Source organism: Thamnophis sirtalis, unplaced genomic scaffold (assembly GCF_051295495.1).
Source record: "Thamnophis sirtalis isolate CommonGarterSnake01/CBP01778 unplaced genomic scaffold, rThaSir2_p1.2 scaffold_10, whole genome shotgun sequence".
NCBI lineage: Eukaryota > Metazoa > Chordata > Lepidosauria > Squamata > Natricidae > Thamnophis > Thamnophis sirtalis.
In genome coordinates, this window is record NW_028261390.1 from 28,194,191 (window position 1) to 28,211,676 (window position 17,486).

Here is a 17,486-nt window from a genome sequence, read left to right on the forward strand (position 1 = left end):
ATTTATAACAGTTGTGAAGAATGTTGGAAACCACTTCTTTTATAACTTTTTTCTTTCTTTTCTATTTTTCTTTAACTTTGTTCCTTTCTAGTGCTTTTTGCTTTTTCTCTGGTTTCTTTCTTTGTCTCCCTTCAGGTTGTGTTGGTTTCTAACTTTTTGTTTAAAAGTTTTAATTATATGTCAATATATATCTGTAGCCTCCATGCTGGGACTTCCTGAGTTGAACAAAACCTTCCTGTTCTTTAATAAACTACTCTTCCAATAGTTTTTATCAAACTGATCTGGAAAGGAAACAAAGCAAATGCCATCTGTGTACATCTAACAAGCCAAGTGATCAAGGTGTAAATGGTCAGAAGAAGCTTTCTTTCCATTTACACCTGATGAGGAGCCATGTTCCACTCCCAAAAGGTGGCATTTACTGTATCTTTGTTTCATTTCTGGAGATCAATTCATAATAAAGGCAGTCAGTGTGTTGTATGCCAGGAATCAATTTTCTAAAAAGCAAGTGTTGCTCTCCATTGTTTTTTTTCTGAAATGGAAAGTTAGTTCAAGTGGCAAAATTTGACTTATCTGAGAAATATCACACACATCAAATCAAAAACACTAAGTGAGAAGAGGGATGAAGGGTTGAGTTTGTTTGAAAAAGAAGAACCAGAAGAAAAACTTCATTTATTTATTTTTTGCAAAAACTAACTATAAGAGACATAGGTTAATTGCAGTTCTTGTTACTCATAGCATTCAAATGCACCAACAAAACAAAGATGCCCACAGAATTCATTTTAATAAGTATGGGTATTAACTGTAATACTTTGAACAAAAAAAAATGTGACATTTGAAACGAAGAACATCTCCATTTTATAATACGTATCAAATAGTTAAGAGTCCACTGTAATATAATTAAAGCATGCACATTTTGATTGTGTTCACTTAAATGAATATATGCAATTAGTCAGATGTTTATGTTCTTAGTAATATTTATCATAGCCTCAAATATAAACACACTTCAACTATAAAAGAACAATATCAATAATAGTACAATGAACTAACTCCCTACATAGAAGCTTTTTTAACACTACTTGAAGGGCTGATCCAGTTGTACTCTGCCTGCACCACGACAAAGCTATTTTCCCGTATCTTCCTGAAGTGCATCATCTCTCCACTGTCTTGGAGTGCAACAACATTATTATCTGGCTCACTAAAAGAGACTTCAGTCCGCTTATGACAATACTGGGAATGGATGCAGCGGAGGCCAACAGCTAGGACCATGCCAAGGATAGCAGAGCAGCCAAGGAGAACACCAAGTTGAGCTGCTACAAGACGTGACTCTTTGGGTGACCTTCCTTTTCCCACTCCAGAAACAGCAGCTTGGGGTTTTATCCTTGTTACTTTTAGGAGGGTGTTCCTGGAAACCTCCTTCTGATTGTATGTCTCCTGCCCAGAGGTAGGAAATTCAGCCTGGGGCAGAAAATTCAGTGGAACTTTCTGTGTTATTGGTTCTTTATTTGCTATCTGGCTTGAAACTGCTGATAAACTTCGGTAAACATCTCTCTTCTCTTCTCTATCCAAATCTTCTGGCATTGGAGAGTCCCAAAACTTGACCAATGGTGAAGTTGTAAGGGGAGGTGCAGACTTAGTTACATCTGGAGTCGGAGTCATCAAAGTCTCCTTGAAAGCAAAAACATTAAATGCATATTGGATAAAGTAACACCCCTTGCACATATGTGCTAGTTGTTCCCGACTGTAGAAGGTGGTGTTCATCTCCCTTTCAAAGCCGAATAGCCAGCACTGTCTGAAGACGTCTCCGTTGTCATGTGACCAGCATGACTAAATGCCAAAAGTGCAGGAAATACTGTCACATGTCTTCCCACCAAAGATGGTTCCTATTTTTCTACTTGCATTTTTTATGTGCTTTCGAACTGCTAGGTTGGCAGAAGCTGGGACAAGTAACGGGAGCTCACTCCGTTATGCAGCACTAGGGATTCGAACCGCTGAACTGCGGACTTTTTCTGATCTGCAAGCTCAGCATCTTAGCCACTGAGCCACCAAATTCCTATTTGGATAAAATAGGTGGCACAGTGGTTAAATGCAGCACTGCAGGCTACTGCTAGATCAGCAGTTCAGCAGTTCAAATCTCACCGGCTCAGGGTTGACTCAGCCTTCCATCCTTCCGAGGTGGGTAAAATGAGGACCCAGATTGTTGGGGGCAATATGCTGACTCTCTGTAAACCGCTTAGAGAGGGCTGAAAGCCCTATGAAGCGGTATATAAGTCTACTGCTATTGCTATTGCTATTTGAGATCTAACAGTGGCCTTAATTGAGCATCATGGGAATAAAGAAAAGATCTCATTGTAATCTCCAGATAATAATGATTAAGTTACAAGTAGTCTTCCAGTTACATCAACAATTGAGCCCAAAATTTATGTTGTTCAGTGAGACATTTGTTAAGTTGGTTTTGCCCCATTTTACAACCTTTCTTGCCATAGTTGTTAGTAGAATCACTGCAGTTGATAAGTTAGTAGCCCAGTTGTTAAGTGAATCCTGACTTCCCCATTGACTTTGTTTGTCAGAAGGTCACAAAAGGTGATCATTGAACCTTGGGAAACAGCAACGATCATAAATATGAATGAGTTGCCAAGCATCTGAATTTTGATCACGTAATCATGGGGATACTACAGAGGTTGTTATTGTGAAAAATGGGCGTAAGTCACAATTTTCAATGCTGTTGTAAATTTCAATGTTCACTAAACAAACTCTTATAAGTTGAGGACTACCTGTATTACCATTGTTTATTGTAAACTCTGTTGGGGTCTGAGATAGAATTTTTGAGCCCCTAGACTTCTCACTATTCATGTAGTTTTAACATAAAGTAGCATCCAGTTTTATCTAATCAAGCTGCTAAGATTATCTATCTTCTCTGTCATACTGCTAGTCCCTTGCTGACCTGCTTTCTCACTTCTGAAGGAGGTCTTTGTGATAGAATTTAATACCATGTTTCCTCCAAAACAAAACCAGATCTTATTTTCTTTTGACCCCGCCCCAAAAAAACAGATAGGGCTTCTTTTTAGGTAGGTCTAATTATTGACTCATCTTGGCCGCCGCAGCATTGACAGCCTCACCCAGTAGGAGCTCGCTGCCAGCCCACTTCTTTTGCAGACGCTTGCTACTGCTTGCACATATTGCCCCCGGCCTCCGTTTCACCATCAGAGCCTTCCGGAAAGACCTCTGCAGTTGAGAAGTGGGCTCCAGATTGACACATGCAGCACCCCCTGACTTCCATTTCACCTTCAAATGCCTTTCAGAAAACCCTTGGCAGCTGATAACAGAACTCTGGATAAACCCAGGGGCGACACATGTAAGCGGTAGCAAGTGGCCACAGAAGAAGTGGGCTACAGACGAAGCAGCTGCAGAAGAAGTGGGTTGCAGAAGAAGGTGAGGCAGATGTCTCAGGTCCACCCCCCCACATCCCCACCCGGGCTTAATTTTTACCTCACACCATCCCTTGAACTCCAAGGTGGGTGAGGTCTTAATTAGGGCTAATTTTCAGGGTAGTCTTATTTTAGGGGAAATGCGGTATTTAAGTATGGAAAGTCAAGGACACTGTCTTTAAAAACATAAATGTATTGGTGTGGATGATACTGAAATTAATGAATTATTTGTGCCTTTACTATAGTTCAAAGATTGATAATACAACATTGGAAAAATATATGTATAACTCCATGTACTCAATGGATTTAAGACCTGATTACGCTTGCAACGTATGAGGGATTGATTATGGGTATGGAATTTGTATGGATAAATGTAATGAAATATGAGTCTCATTTATACAAAATACAGTAGGCTTTTTTAAAAAGCATATTATATAAGATGTATTAGAAATGATATAGAATTGTATCATGTTTGCAGTAGATAATTAGGTATACAATTGTGTTTGTTGTCATAACAACATATATCTTTTTCCTGCTGCATTTTTTCACTTATTTTAGAAGTTATGCATTTTTTGGATAATGTATGTTTCTTTGTGTGTGGGGGGGGTCATTTCTTTTCTGACACTATTTTTTAAAACAATATAAATATAAAAACACTTTATATCTCACATCTTTACACATTCTTGTGCTTGAAGATATTGGAAGGGGAAGAGGTGGAACTGAGAGAAAGAATTAGGCAAACTTTAAGATTAGCTAGACTGCAACTTATTTTACACGTTACTGTGTTTCCTCGAAAATAAGACTCCCGAAATAAGTGCTTGGTCTTATTTTCGGGGAGGTCTTATTGTTTTTAAGGTTCAGGAAGCAGTGAGCATGGTCACCTCATGTCTGCTACTGTGTTGCAATATTTTTGAGAAGGGCTTATTTTCAGGGGAGGGCTTATTTTAGCGCATGCACTCAAAAGCCCAATTGTGCTTATTATCTGGGGCGGTCTTATTTTCTGGGAGTTTTTAGACTACCCAGGTCAATGAAGAATTGCAGTTGCAATGAAGAGTTCCAATTTCCCAGATACTGAATCACATTCCAATATATCTGATACCTGGGCTAAAAACAATGCCTTTTAGTTGATCATCTGTGCAAGTTTTCTTTAAGAGAGTTCTTTTTTGATCAAAGATAGCAAACATTCTACATAGGGCAAATGTCTGATCACTTATTTGTTTAAGAAAAGGACCTATTGAGCATGTAAACTGATGGGAGTTATTGTAAGTCATTATATACCAATATATACCATATACATTATTTGAAGACATGTTGGTAAGTGTTCATAAATTAATTGTAAATGTTTTAATTTATCTCTGTAGTTTTAACTTTCTGATAAATAATTTTGTCATTATACTATGTTTTAAATCATGACAAAGCTTTAGAAGCACTTTGGCATGTGAGTTACGAGTAAAACTACTGAAGTCTGGCAAAAAACAGGACTTCAATGTATGCAGTTTGAGATTTTTCACTCAACAGGAGTAAGAATGATAGCACTTCTAAAACAAAATTCTAAAAATGTGCCTTATAAGACTGGACTTCTACTATGGAAAGAATTGAGGCTATTATAGAGGTGAATAGATTTTTTCTAAAAGATGTTATGTCTTAGTTTACTACACACACACACACACACACACACACACACACACACACAAAACCTCCCCAAAGGCTTACCTGCATGCTTTTCTTACACGTGAGACACAAGAGAGACATGGGAATACTTGAAACAGTTTCTGTCCTAAAATGTTGAAGAGGAAGTTCCAATTAATTACTTGTAGTATTAGGAAATATTCAGAGATTGTACTGCACTGTATTCATATATTACTACTGTTTGAATTCTGTAGGCACTTTTCTTGCTGCCACTATGTATTTCTTATATTATTCATTTTGCAAATAGAAAATGCAAGGACGAAAGCTCCCACATCTGAGCTATGCTATCCATGCTGAGGTTTTTTTGCTTTTGGTTTTGAATCTGCTGCTTCCTGTTTTGAATCTCTATCATTTTCGGAACAGATGTACAGAATTTTCAAGTAATCAGGATATCTCACAGATGCCAACTTCCAGTTCTCAGTCACAATTTTAACATCTTGTGAAACATTGAGTGAGTAAGATCTTCACACCTCACTCACACATCTTTATAAATATAATGTATTCCCGACATTTAGAAAGTGGAATTTTCTAAGGACTCATCTAAGGACATTGCTCCTATATTAGTACTTCATAATGATTCAGCAATGAGATGAAGCCATTACAGTAGGTAAATGACATAACGAACAATCTTGTTTGTCTTATTAAAAAGCAGGTATGGAAACTGTTCTGACCTAGGCTTCACAAAATCACGAAGCAGACTTCTTGTTCCGACAAAACACCTTTTTATTAAGCTAATGTGAATTCCTCTCATTCGCATCCAGCAAAGTCCTGAAAAACAGTCTTTCAAGGGTGAATTTACAACCACAGACCTCATCAGGCTTGGAGAGCTGCCAGGCCGATATCTTCCAAAAGCAATGCTGCACCATAAAATACTTGGCAAGGAATCTCTGAGAGTCACAAACAAATCTTCACGCTAATTAAACAAACTAATTGTCTCCTGCAAACTCAACTCCCGTTTAGCTCCTCTATCCCTATTAGAGGGGCCATTCACCGTCCACCTGTGCCTTTACTCCTGAGTCGGCCCTTGTTCCTTAACTGTTCCCTTCTTCTGGCAGCTCTGTGCATGAGTATATCAGGAACAGGCTCCAGCTGTTTTTCTGGCCCACTGATCTCCGACTCCAAAGACAGCTGATATCTGTCAGATGGCCCTGGCCCCATCTCTGCCTCCAACACAGAGCACTCATCAGAGCCTTCCCCAGACTCCAGGACTGGCCCATGTTTGTCCCCAACCTCCTCACTCTCTGAATCTGCCACCAGCTCTGCTGGCTGCTGGCGGGCCACAACAGAAACGTATGGCCCTCTGGATGATACTTGATACTTCAATTCCCAGACACCTCAGCATTTATACAGCTACTAGCAGTTGTGAGGTCTGTACTAGATTAATTCTGAGCGATCCCATCTCAGTATGAACTAGAGTGGATAGGAAGTTTAAACTTTCCCAATAAGGCAAGTGAAAGAACTTGCATTGTTGGTAGCCATTCTGTTTTATGAGATACTGGTGGTAAATTTGGCTATGCCATGAGGATTTAAAAGATTAGGATTATAGGAAATGCATCATTTCCATTAAAGATGTGATTCAATTAAATCTGCTTGTAGCAAAAGGTCTGTAAGATTGGGGTTTGAAGGCCAAGAAGAATATTATTTTCCTAAAATGAAACACAATCTTAAGATTTAAGGGGTCCTTAGTGCTCTCTGAGTTTGGTTGTTTTCTTGCAGACATTTCATAACCCAAACTAGGCAACATCATCAGTGCTAGCATATAATGACAATTTTTATATATGCTACTTTCACTATGTGAAACTAGGCATTTTATAGAATGCCTAGGAAATCTATAGAATGCCAAAATGGGACGTCAAAGTATGAAATGCTTAATATTTCAGACATTTGCTAAGCATTTCCATGCAATGCAAAAAACAAACAAACCAGCAAGCTATGAAATACTCCCATTAAAATGCCATTCTAGCCTTCTTTGTTGCAACAAGTACTGGTCTTTTTCTCTTGTTTTTTCCCAAGAAAGAAAGTCCTGTACTTCAGTTTGTAGTTCTTTCATTTTCATATATATGTCTTTCAGTAAAGGGTTAGGATAAAGGTTAGTGTTAGGCAGAGGTAGTATTCAGCCATTTCTCTCTGATTCGGGCGAACCGATAGTGGCGGCTGTGGGAGGCTCCACACACCCCAATGTAATGCGCGACCTTCTGCACATGCACAGAAGTGGTGCGCATGCACAGAAGGTGGTGTGCGCTCACATTTGCAAACTGGTAGAGAAGGTAAGTTAACCCCACCAAGGGGGTTAGGGTTAAGATTAGTCTAAACCTGACCCTAGTCCTATCATGGCCCTTTTCATGGCTCTCTTTCATACTTTGCCTAAATAATTCTTGTCATTCTGTATAATGCCTAGTTACTATAAACAGTGCCTAGGGAAAGCCTGCAGCATATTTAAATACCAGAGATTTCATAATTTTCCTAAAATGTCACACATTCTATAGATTTCCTAGGCATTCTATACAATACCAGCTTTTCACACATTGCCATTAACACGCACACATAGACATTTGATATTCTCACAATACCTATTGTTTGCACTGGAAAAATAATCTTGCACACTGAAATTGAGATCCTGAAGCTGAAGGGATGATTCCAGAATGAAACCACCATTTTTCTCTGTTCCATTACTGAGCATTATCTCATGCGAAGGGACCCGGTCTACAAAGGACTCAGAAAGAAAATTTCCAGTGATGCCAACATCAGAGGCTGGTGTTTCATGGGAAGTTGAATCCAAAGCCAGGGTTGCTTCAGTTCGAATCAGGCTGGGGGTGGGTGTAAACATCGCAAATGGAGTTACAATGGTGTCAGGAACAGAATTTCCTTGTGGAAGGGAAAACAAAAACAAAGCATTTAAAAACAACTGAATAGAACAAAATATAAAACATGCTTATTTACATAAACATTTTCCACATTAAACGATTGTCACATATATTGTAAAGTATTGAGATGAATTATATAATTAGACAAACGTATTTCTAATCCATTGTTTTCTTTCTGAGAGAAGTCAGTCAGATGCCTCTTGAGAAGTGTATTGTCGATGGATACAGCCAGGTTGCAAAAATTTCAGCAACGGGTTCTCTGCCTGGTTGCTGGGTGGGCGTGGGATGGTGGGCATGGCTAGTCGGCCTCCTGCACCACAGAGGGAGGGGAGAAATTTTTGCCTTCCTCAGGCTCCAGAGGCTTTCCTCAAGCCTCTGGGAGGGAGAAAACTACCTCCCTGGGCTCCAGAGGCCTTCCGCAAGGTCCATTTCCCCCCCTACCCGAGCCTCTGTACATGCCCTGCACTTATCTCGCATCCAAAACAGGCCGCATGAAGACTCCTGGGAGAGGAGGGGTGGGGTGGGCAGGGCCAGCCAGAGGTGGGATTTGGAGGTTTCCTGAACCAGCCATAACATTAGCTACAGGTTCTCCCAAACCCAGGTGAGAGCAGAGATTGTTATTGAATGCCATATTTTCTTTACTTGAGGCAGATCTGCTCTCCCCTTTGCCTAAGAACTGTTCGTGTCTCTCAAAAGGAAAAAAGTTGTTCTAATGCTTAAAAGATGCAAAGCAAAGGAGAACAAGGGTATTTGGCCCTTTTAGTATAGTATAATCTTTATTGCCATTGTACTTAAATACAAAGAAATTAGTTTTAACCTCACTGGTGCAAAATTATAGCAGAAACGAAAAAAGAAAGAAAAAGAAAAAAACTAGTGTGTGCATGGAGTGATTGTGATTGTATTTAAAAATCTGACAGGCCAAGGATAGAAACTATCTTTAAACCTATTTGTTTGCCTGGCTATACTTTGATGTCTTCTGCACGATGGTAGAAGTGCAAAGAGACACTGACCAGGGTGTCAATCATCTCTGAGTATCTTCCTTACTCTGCTAAAGCAGCAAGATCTGGCGATGTCCAGTGGTGTCAGAGGGCAACCAATGGTTTCTTGTGCCGAATTGATCACTCTCTGTAGTGCCTTCCTGTCCACAGCTGTTAAACCAGCATACCATACTGTAATGCAATATGTGAGGACACTTTCTATGGTGGACCAATAGAAAGAGGTTATCAGCCGTTGTTCCACCTGATTTTTTCGCAGGACTCTAAGGAAATGAAGTCTCTGTTGGGCCTTTCCAATCACCAGAGACGTGTTGTTTTTCCAGGTGAGATCTTAACTAATAAGCACTCCCAAGAATTTAAAAGAGGAATTCTCCACACAGCCCCTCTCGATATACAGTGTGCAGGCTCCTCTCTGTGCTTCCAGAAATCTAGCACCATCTCCTTTGTCTTATTAGTATTTAGTTGTAAGTTGTTTCTTGAGTACCATGCAGATACCTTCTGGACTTCTTCCCTATATGCTGATTCGTCCCCTCCAGTTATGAGACCCAGCACCGCTGTGTCGTCTGCAAACTTTATTATGATGTTGGATGGATCAGAGGATTTTCTTTTCCTACTTGCATCGAAAGATCCAAATGAGGTCTCATAAAGTTTATGCATATGATATCACCTCATAATATACATGCACACACACAAAAAAAATAATCAGCAAAAGCTCTCCTAGAGAAACTCTTGGTCATTTATAATCTATTCACTTTACACAAGACTGTTAATTGAATTAGGGCAGTAATTAGAAATTAGTTGACTTGGACATTTTGCTCATGAAAATAAGAATCTACTTTATGCCTCAATACATTTTGAATTCAATATAAAAACTTGTGGCAAAAGTAACTATTGTATAGTTAAGAGAACTAAAAACAGCTAAAAAATAAAACGGGCACTTACAGTCTTTCCTACAAGAAAAAATGTATGTCAGAGGACAACTTACTTTTTCCTACAGTGAATGTTCCTTTCGGATCAATAAGTTTCTGAAGTAGAGCTGGTTTAATTGTACTGGAGACATCATTATTTTCAGTAATTGTTCTATTCTGTATTTGTTGAGAAACAGTTGACGATTCAATCTTTTCCCAATAAACAAAGTACGACTGAACAACTGATAAACTGTAAAGTATTCAAAGAAAGGCCTTAGTCATTCTCTGCATCAATGAATCATTTAGTAAATAAAAAAGAATTATTCGAAATCTGCAAGCAGTGTAATTGAAAAACACATGAAAATAGAACAATTTTACACTTAGGTATAATATTCATACATCCTATATTTTGCTAATTAGAAACTCATACCAGACATGAATAAATTCTCTTCTAGATTTTCCTATTCAAGTAAATAAACAATCAGAATGTAAAATAACATTTTAAACATGTCCATATTTTTATCCAAAATCTAAAACATGCAAAGCAGGCAAAACCACACCTTCTCTGGTCTGTAAAAAAACCTCTTCTCCATGAAAGGTTGAGGACCATTGCCCTATTCTCCTCTCAATGAAACATGTAAACCAAAACACTTATCTGATTCTCATTAATTGAATTATTAGAATACTTCCTCAGGAGGCGACGTCATACTTAGCAAGCAAATACTTACAAGAATCTGATGTCTCCAATAGGCTGATCTGGGGCTTTCCACACAAAAGACAAGTTTCTCTTAAGTGATTTGTCTGAATGGGTAACGGTGTCACCATCTTCGAAACAAGTCAGCAGTTTGGAGCCAGGAGGAATGTGTACAAATGTGCCGGTTATTTGGTCATTCAGTACCCTGCGAGCTTGAAGCATGAAACCCATAAAATCACGTGAACTCCTGATTGTAACTGGAGGGGGGGGGGGAGATTGTGATGCAAAAACATTTATATTACTGTAGATGTGGGGCCGAAGAGGAGAGGTTTTCTGTTAAGTATTCATAGTGAAGCAAGTAGCTACACTCAGGTCCACTATTCTGGTGGGAAACAAGATTGAATCTGATTGGTTGAGCTGTCTGAAAGCTCCCTATATAAGGGCAAGCTATCAGACAAGCAAGTTGCTGGATTGTACATAGTTGCCGAATAAAGAGCTGTTTGTTGTTGAAGCCTGAGTCTTGTCTCTTCCATTCGCCCTATCTAACAGTTACACCTACAACAATTTATTGTAGAGGTTATGTTTATACTAGCATTCACTTGCTTCACATTTCAGATGTGCTTTTGCTCACAACCATGTTTTCTGGAAGGAATTGAGCATAAGTATGATTGACAAGTAGGAAATAATTTCATTCCAAACTCTTACCTTTTTTTTTTTGAAAGCCTGTGATACAATTTGTCAGAAGACATATAAAACCCTCAAGCAATTTGGCAATCTTTTAGAAGTTCTACTGAAGTAGAACATTAGTGCTATGGCTTGGGAAAAAAAGAGGTTGCTATTCTGTGTGCCAGAACTACAGTGAACACATTTTTCTTACATATTGTTCAACCATTCTCATCCATTTGTTGGGGAAAACATAATTTTCTTTTTTTCCCCAAAGCAGATGAGAAGTTGCATAGTGTATGATATTCTGGCATATTCTTAGTAATATAGGGGCTACAGAGACCGTTTGGGAGAGCTTCGTGTCTTTTATCGTACAATCTTTTCAAATATTTGCAGCTTTCTTGGCTTTTTACATTCAATTAAGTCCCAAGGAAGGGAATTTCACCTATAGAGCTTCCCATATGGGTACATATAGGCAATAGTGAGACTTCAGAGCAGGAAATAGAGGGGCAACAAGACAGTAATATCAGCAGTATTTTCCAATTAGTGCAAAAGTCCACCCAGAGAAATGGGAAAGCACTTTTCAATCTTCTCAAAAGCAAAGGAGCAAAACAAAATCCATTTTTAGAGAAAAATAACATTTTCAAGAAATTATAAAATCGGTTGAAGCCCAGTATTGCACCTTTATTTCCTATCATTCTCCCTTCACTATAACCCCTCTTCCTTAAAAAGATGCAAATTTTAGGCCCGTTCAGTCATTCCACATTTAACATGAAACTAATAGAGATAAAATAGAATAGTGTCTATACTACTAATCACATCACCAATTCTTTTATCTTTATTTCTTTCTCCCATTACATTTTTTGAGCAAGATTATGAAAATACAAAAGATAAACAAAAGAAAAAATACTATGGAATATTAAAGACAATTAATGACAGAAAAAAACTTGAACAGCACTAAGAAAAGATGTCAGGAAGGGAATATGGAAGAGATATACAGGACAATAATTGTGATAGTGATGAGCATTCCTCTTGCCTCAGACATTTGAACTGCCTTTTATGAGAAGGAATGCCTAGAAGAGGTGGAAGTGTTGTGGGTAAGGGTTGGTGAGGCACAATTCCACTTTTTGTTCCCCACATTGGAGGAGACTAACTAGGACTTTTCCTTTGCTAAGCTAAAAGCAGAAAAGCTGAGCATCCTTGGGTCATAGAGAAGACTATTGGGTCTGAAACCTTCTGGCACATAACCTAAATCAGAGTTTGTCTTTTGAATATTATAATCTCTTATAAACAAAGAATGCATATGGGAGCTTCAAAACTTTATTTATCCAAAAGCTTTATCTATTCAATAAACCCAGCAGCACAATAAACATATCATACAGACTGTCAGAGTTCCAAATAGCATCTAAAAGTAAATCAGAGTCCAAGGCAAAGTATCGCTCAAAGTTCCATTTTATTAAGAGAGCCATGTTGGCACATCTGGGAAAACCCGAAACAGAAAGTTTTCTGGTTTTCCCCACTTAGCTGAAAGTTCAAGATCTTGCCCCCACACCCACAAGTCCGTCACATGCTCCAATCTTACACTGCCATGCTGGCAGTTCCACCCATCCAGTTCCGGTCAGGTGCAGAGGTGCAAAGACAAAGGATGACCTTGGCTTTCTAGAAGGAGTTTTGTTATAGCTACATCACATCTTACTCCTACAATCCCCCTCCCATTTTCCCACAATAGAAAATGTGTGGTAGAATAATAGAAAGTGTGGCAGGCCAAAGATCCAAAAGAAAAGATGGTTGCAGGCGTGACACAGATCAGCATAATGATTAAAATGTTGCAGTAGGAGTGGGGAAACCCAAATTCAAGCTATAGTTAACCCTAGAAATGTAGGGGAATTTAAATGTCATTTCCCATCAACACAGAGCTTCTCTTGGAATTGTAATAAATGGAGTTTCATATTATTTGTCTTGAAGACCTGGTGTAAAGGTATCATATAATGCAATTATTTTTATTGATACTGATTTATGGAGTTTTGTGTTGGGTGATTTCGGCACTAAACTTAATTAGCCAATGAAGGCAAGAGACAATGCCTGTAATGGAAGTTCTCCACCTGCTTATTCTAAGCCCTTCTAGCTCTCTTAAGAATGCCTTATCTGTTGCTCTGATAGAGAACTTCACTTTGTTGAAATACTATAAATTCCACAGCAGAAGGTCAAAGTCATGTCCTTTGATGAGGAAAGTAGGAAATAGTAAGCAGTAGTAATTCATAAGTTCTTTGCAAAAATACTAATGCTTTCTTTTCAACTTTGTCCGATGTATGGGCCTACTACTACTACATTTACAAGTTCTGTTTTTAGAAGTTCGGTTTATAAGGAAATAATTCTGTCTGAAACTGCACCCTAGAAACCTAATGCAAATAAATCATCACATGTATTCTAGGAGCATATGTCTTCTGTGCAGCATTTTATCTTCCCAGATATGCTGAATGCATATCATTGTGAGAAGCATATAAAGCACATTTTTCTAAAGTTACTCCAACTACTTCAGAGATAACTAATGTTTTCTTCCTGTTAGCCTTTTTTTTTTAAATAAATCTTCCTGTTTACAAATCAATTCTGTCTTCCTGCCTTAGAAAACCAAGAGGAATGTTGAAAAATGAAGGCCATTCTCCACAGCAAAATTCCCCAAAGAAAGCAAAAACCGAAGTCCCACAAGTATGGACAAACCACCAAGAAGCATATCAAAAGCACTGTGTACAGGAAAGTTGGGCAACTTCTTATCTGAGCTTAATTTGGCTTGTCTGTCTTCTTTTTCTAGAGTATCAGGGAGCATGGCTGAAAAAGTGGTCATGACAACTAACTTAGCATGACTCAAAATAGGCTTAAGAAATTTCACACATGTATTTCAAGACAGAAAAATAAATGCTGCCTTCCCATTACTATTTTGGCGGTGTGATTCTCAGAATTATGGATCAAGGTGCAAAAATGGACTGTGATCACATGTGTCTCTCTCCAAATAATGACTTATTGTGAAGACCTTATTGATAGCCTTGCACTAAGCTGCTATCTACAGCCTTCTAATTATTCTTGAGAAGCCTGTAATCAGGTGCTATTTCTTACCTGGTACCTTGTCACCTGGAGAAAAGGAAGTGTTGGTGTGGATGGTGATGTAATTATTCTGAGGATTCTGAAGGTGAGCTCGGATATGTTTGGGTCTCATATCAGAACAGGCAGAAAGGCTGGCCCCATGGGAAAAGGCATCCGTATATGAAACCAAGTACAGGATTGTAAATGCCCACAGAACAAGAAAGGACCATGCTTTCATCTTGCCCTCTGCCTGACAGGAAAAAAAACAAAAACAAATACACTTGAGAGGAATATTTTTTTAATCTATCTTCTTCTATCTTTTGTGTGTGTGTGTGTGTGTGTGTTCCAGCATAACTCTGGAACACCTAGAGCAGTTTCAACCAAACTTAGTACACAGAGGATTTACTCTCTGGAAACAAATACTGTGGGGGTAAGACACCCCTAAAACCCCTCTGGGTGTGTGTTCTGTTAAGATACAGCCTGTTGTGCCTTAAAATGCCTTCTACTGTACTGCTGTAAAATGGCTTCTACTGTGCAGCGCAGTGGAGTTGCCATGGTAATGGTTTCAAAGTACTCCACAAGGGTGCTCCCTCTGGTAAGAGGGAAAATCCAACATTAGAAATTATGTTTGCTCTGGACATTTTTGCCCAATAAATAAATACCCGGGCAATGTTGGGTTATCCGATAGTCTTTATATAAAAGATAGACAACCCGAATGAAGTTATTAGTAGTATCTTTTGTGGAGTTCTGCCTTGGTGAGAAGTACAACTTCTCCAGAACAAAGTGGTAGTTTGACTTCTTAGCTGGGAACTGTTTTGAACTGAACTTTCTGATGCGTGTGGTGGGGCTACGTCAGAAACCTCTAGAGTAGAATTTCTCAACTGCAACAACTTTATAATGTATGTATTGTGTGGACTTTAACTTCAGAATTCTGGCTGAGGGTTTCAGGGAGTTAAAGTCACACATCTTAAAGTTGCTAAGGCTGAGAAGCACTGCCGTAGCCATTTTTTTCCCTAAGCGACATTTTAATATGCAGGGAATTAATGCAGCTACTCAAGCTCTGTGACCCATCTAGAAAATATTCACCCAGTAGCAGATCCATTGTAATGCAATCACATTTTTCCATCATTCAAACTGAATTACCTGAAACCTTTTTTTGACCTTGCAGCTGTTTAATCGAAACATCAAAAATATTAACTTTACATCCCTGTACATCCTTTGTACATAAACAAAATGTGTACAATATTTTCTGTGCTGAGGGTCATTTGAGTAGCAGAATGGGGAATGGTGTGCATAGCCAATGGTGGTGGTAGGAAGATCAAGACAAAATTAAATGTTTCAATTCAGTGATACTTGGATTGAAACTAAAGATATAATTGTTCCTGAATGTCTAATTTATACTTTCTTCTTGTTAGAGATTACAATTGAATAATAACTTCTGGAGTTTATGGAAACCACAACTCAGGAGGCTGTATGTAATTCTGGGACCTCAACGTCTGCATTTCTGATTAAGACAATTCCAGGCAATTTGATATCTATAGCACAAAAAATCTTCACTCTTCCAAAGTCCAAATATAAATCATCAGCCCAGTGGAGTAGGCCACTAGAGGTAGACTACAAAAATCTTCACCAGTAGATAATCTTTGGGTGGCTTTTATTATTGCATTATAAAAATAAACATATTATTATAAACAAAAAATCTCAGTACGTTTTACTGTATTATATTTCACATTATTTATATTTCACCATACTATATACTGAAATCTAATAAATAAAAATAGCAGGCTCATTCTATAGGTTTTTCCTTCTATTTACAGTGCACTGATTGGGATAACAATTATACAATGAACTGTTTCTTTTCAGATTTTATTCTCAGAACATTGAGTGATTTGTTCGCTTTTATTCCCCTGAATAGATTTATGCAAACATTTCCATATTAAGGAAAGTTATAAAGTCGTAGAAGGGACCCATTTTAAAAACCCAGTGGCGTGATTGATAGTTTTGAACAAAGAAGCCACTTACACCTTTTTTATTCTGATACCTGCCAGTCAGAACAATTCTCACAAAGCATCATCTATACTACAATGATAAATTTTTGTATCTAAAATTAGTGATTCTATCCTCCAATACACCCATTGGCAATCTCCTGATGGTGAACACCAAAGTTGCATTACAGCCTGCTATTACTTACCTGGGGATCCATATTCCTTCAGACACAGCAGCTTTCTCCTGTAGCCTGACAGGCAGACATTCCTTAAAGAAAAAAGCTTTTTGCTTTCTCCACTAATGGGGAGAGCAACAGCTGTTTCTGTTATTACTTAATAGCTACAGGAAGCCAGTAAGTGCTCAAATCCAGTTTTAATCATGTTAGTTCTTCACACTCTACTCATTCATGGGGAAAAAAAGGATCACAAAGAAATAATTTCTACAGTATTGCATAATGTTGTGTAGGGAAATGATACTGCTTCATGTAAATTTAAGTTCATAATAAGATTGTAAGGGATTCACCTGGAATTTCTTTCAAAAAACCGTATGTAGAGGGCCTCATTTTTCCATCTGCCTCTAAATATGACATAACTGGTGGGTTGTTCTTTTTTGTTTTGCACATTGGAAAACATATCCTGCCTGTTTCATCTTCCAAGTTTGTACAATAATATTGAAATTAAAATCTAACAATATAGGAAAGGGGAGTTTGATTCCATCCAGTCCTGAAAATTTTCTTATTCCTCATCTCTCTTTTAGATGATGTCATTTCAGGCAATAATACAGGTCAGAGCCATAAAATCGATTGTTAACACAAATAAAGGCTGCAAGTATTAACTGAAGTTTCACAACAGGTGTTTGAGGCACTGGAGCATAAGGAAATTCATTTGTCCATGTTCCTTGACTACAGCTTCTCTTAACATAGAAACCGCTCTGAGAACAGAACCTGGGAATAAACTGGCTTAATTGTTTACGTCTTATTTATATTTTATTTAAAAAATTTCTAATACTAGTTGGTAGAGGAATACAACATACTGTATCAAAGTATATATAGAAATTGTCATATGTATACAGGTTGTGTGTAGCCTTCAAATTAATTGGATGACCTCTGCTATAAATTAGATTTAATGAGCACCTAGTTCACCGTATTGAGTGCTTTGTAATTTGATATAATCTTCCATATATTA

The 17,486-nt window shown here is 38.1% G+C and overlaps 1 protein-coding gene across 1 annotated transcript; it reads right to left on the reverse strand.

Moving 5' to 3' along the window:
* Positions 1-727: 727 nt before the first annotated feature.
* Positions 728-16,581, reverse strand: REELD1 (reeler domain containing 1). The gene is made up of 7 exons (XM_014059329.2): positions 16,508-16,581; positions 14,350-14,566; positions 10,610-10,832; positions 9,959-10,131; positions 7,685-7,979; positions 5,139-5,202; positions 728-1,665 (listed from the first exon to the last, which is right to left on the reverse strand). The coding sequence occupies exons 1-7, from the start codon at positions 16,517-16,519 to the stop codon at positions 1,051-1,053; spliced, it is 1,599 nt and encodes a 532-aa protein (XP_013914804.2). The 5' UTR covers positions 16,520-16,581; the 3' UTR covers positions 728-1,050.
* Positions 16,582-17,486: the final 905 nt, after the last annotated feature.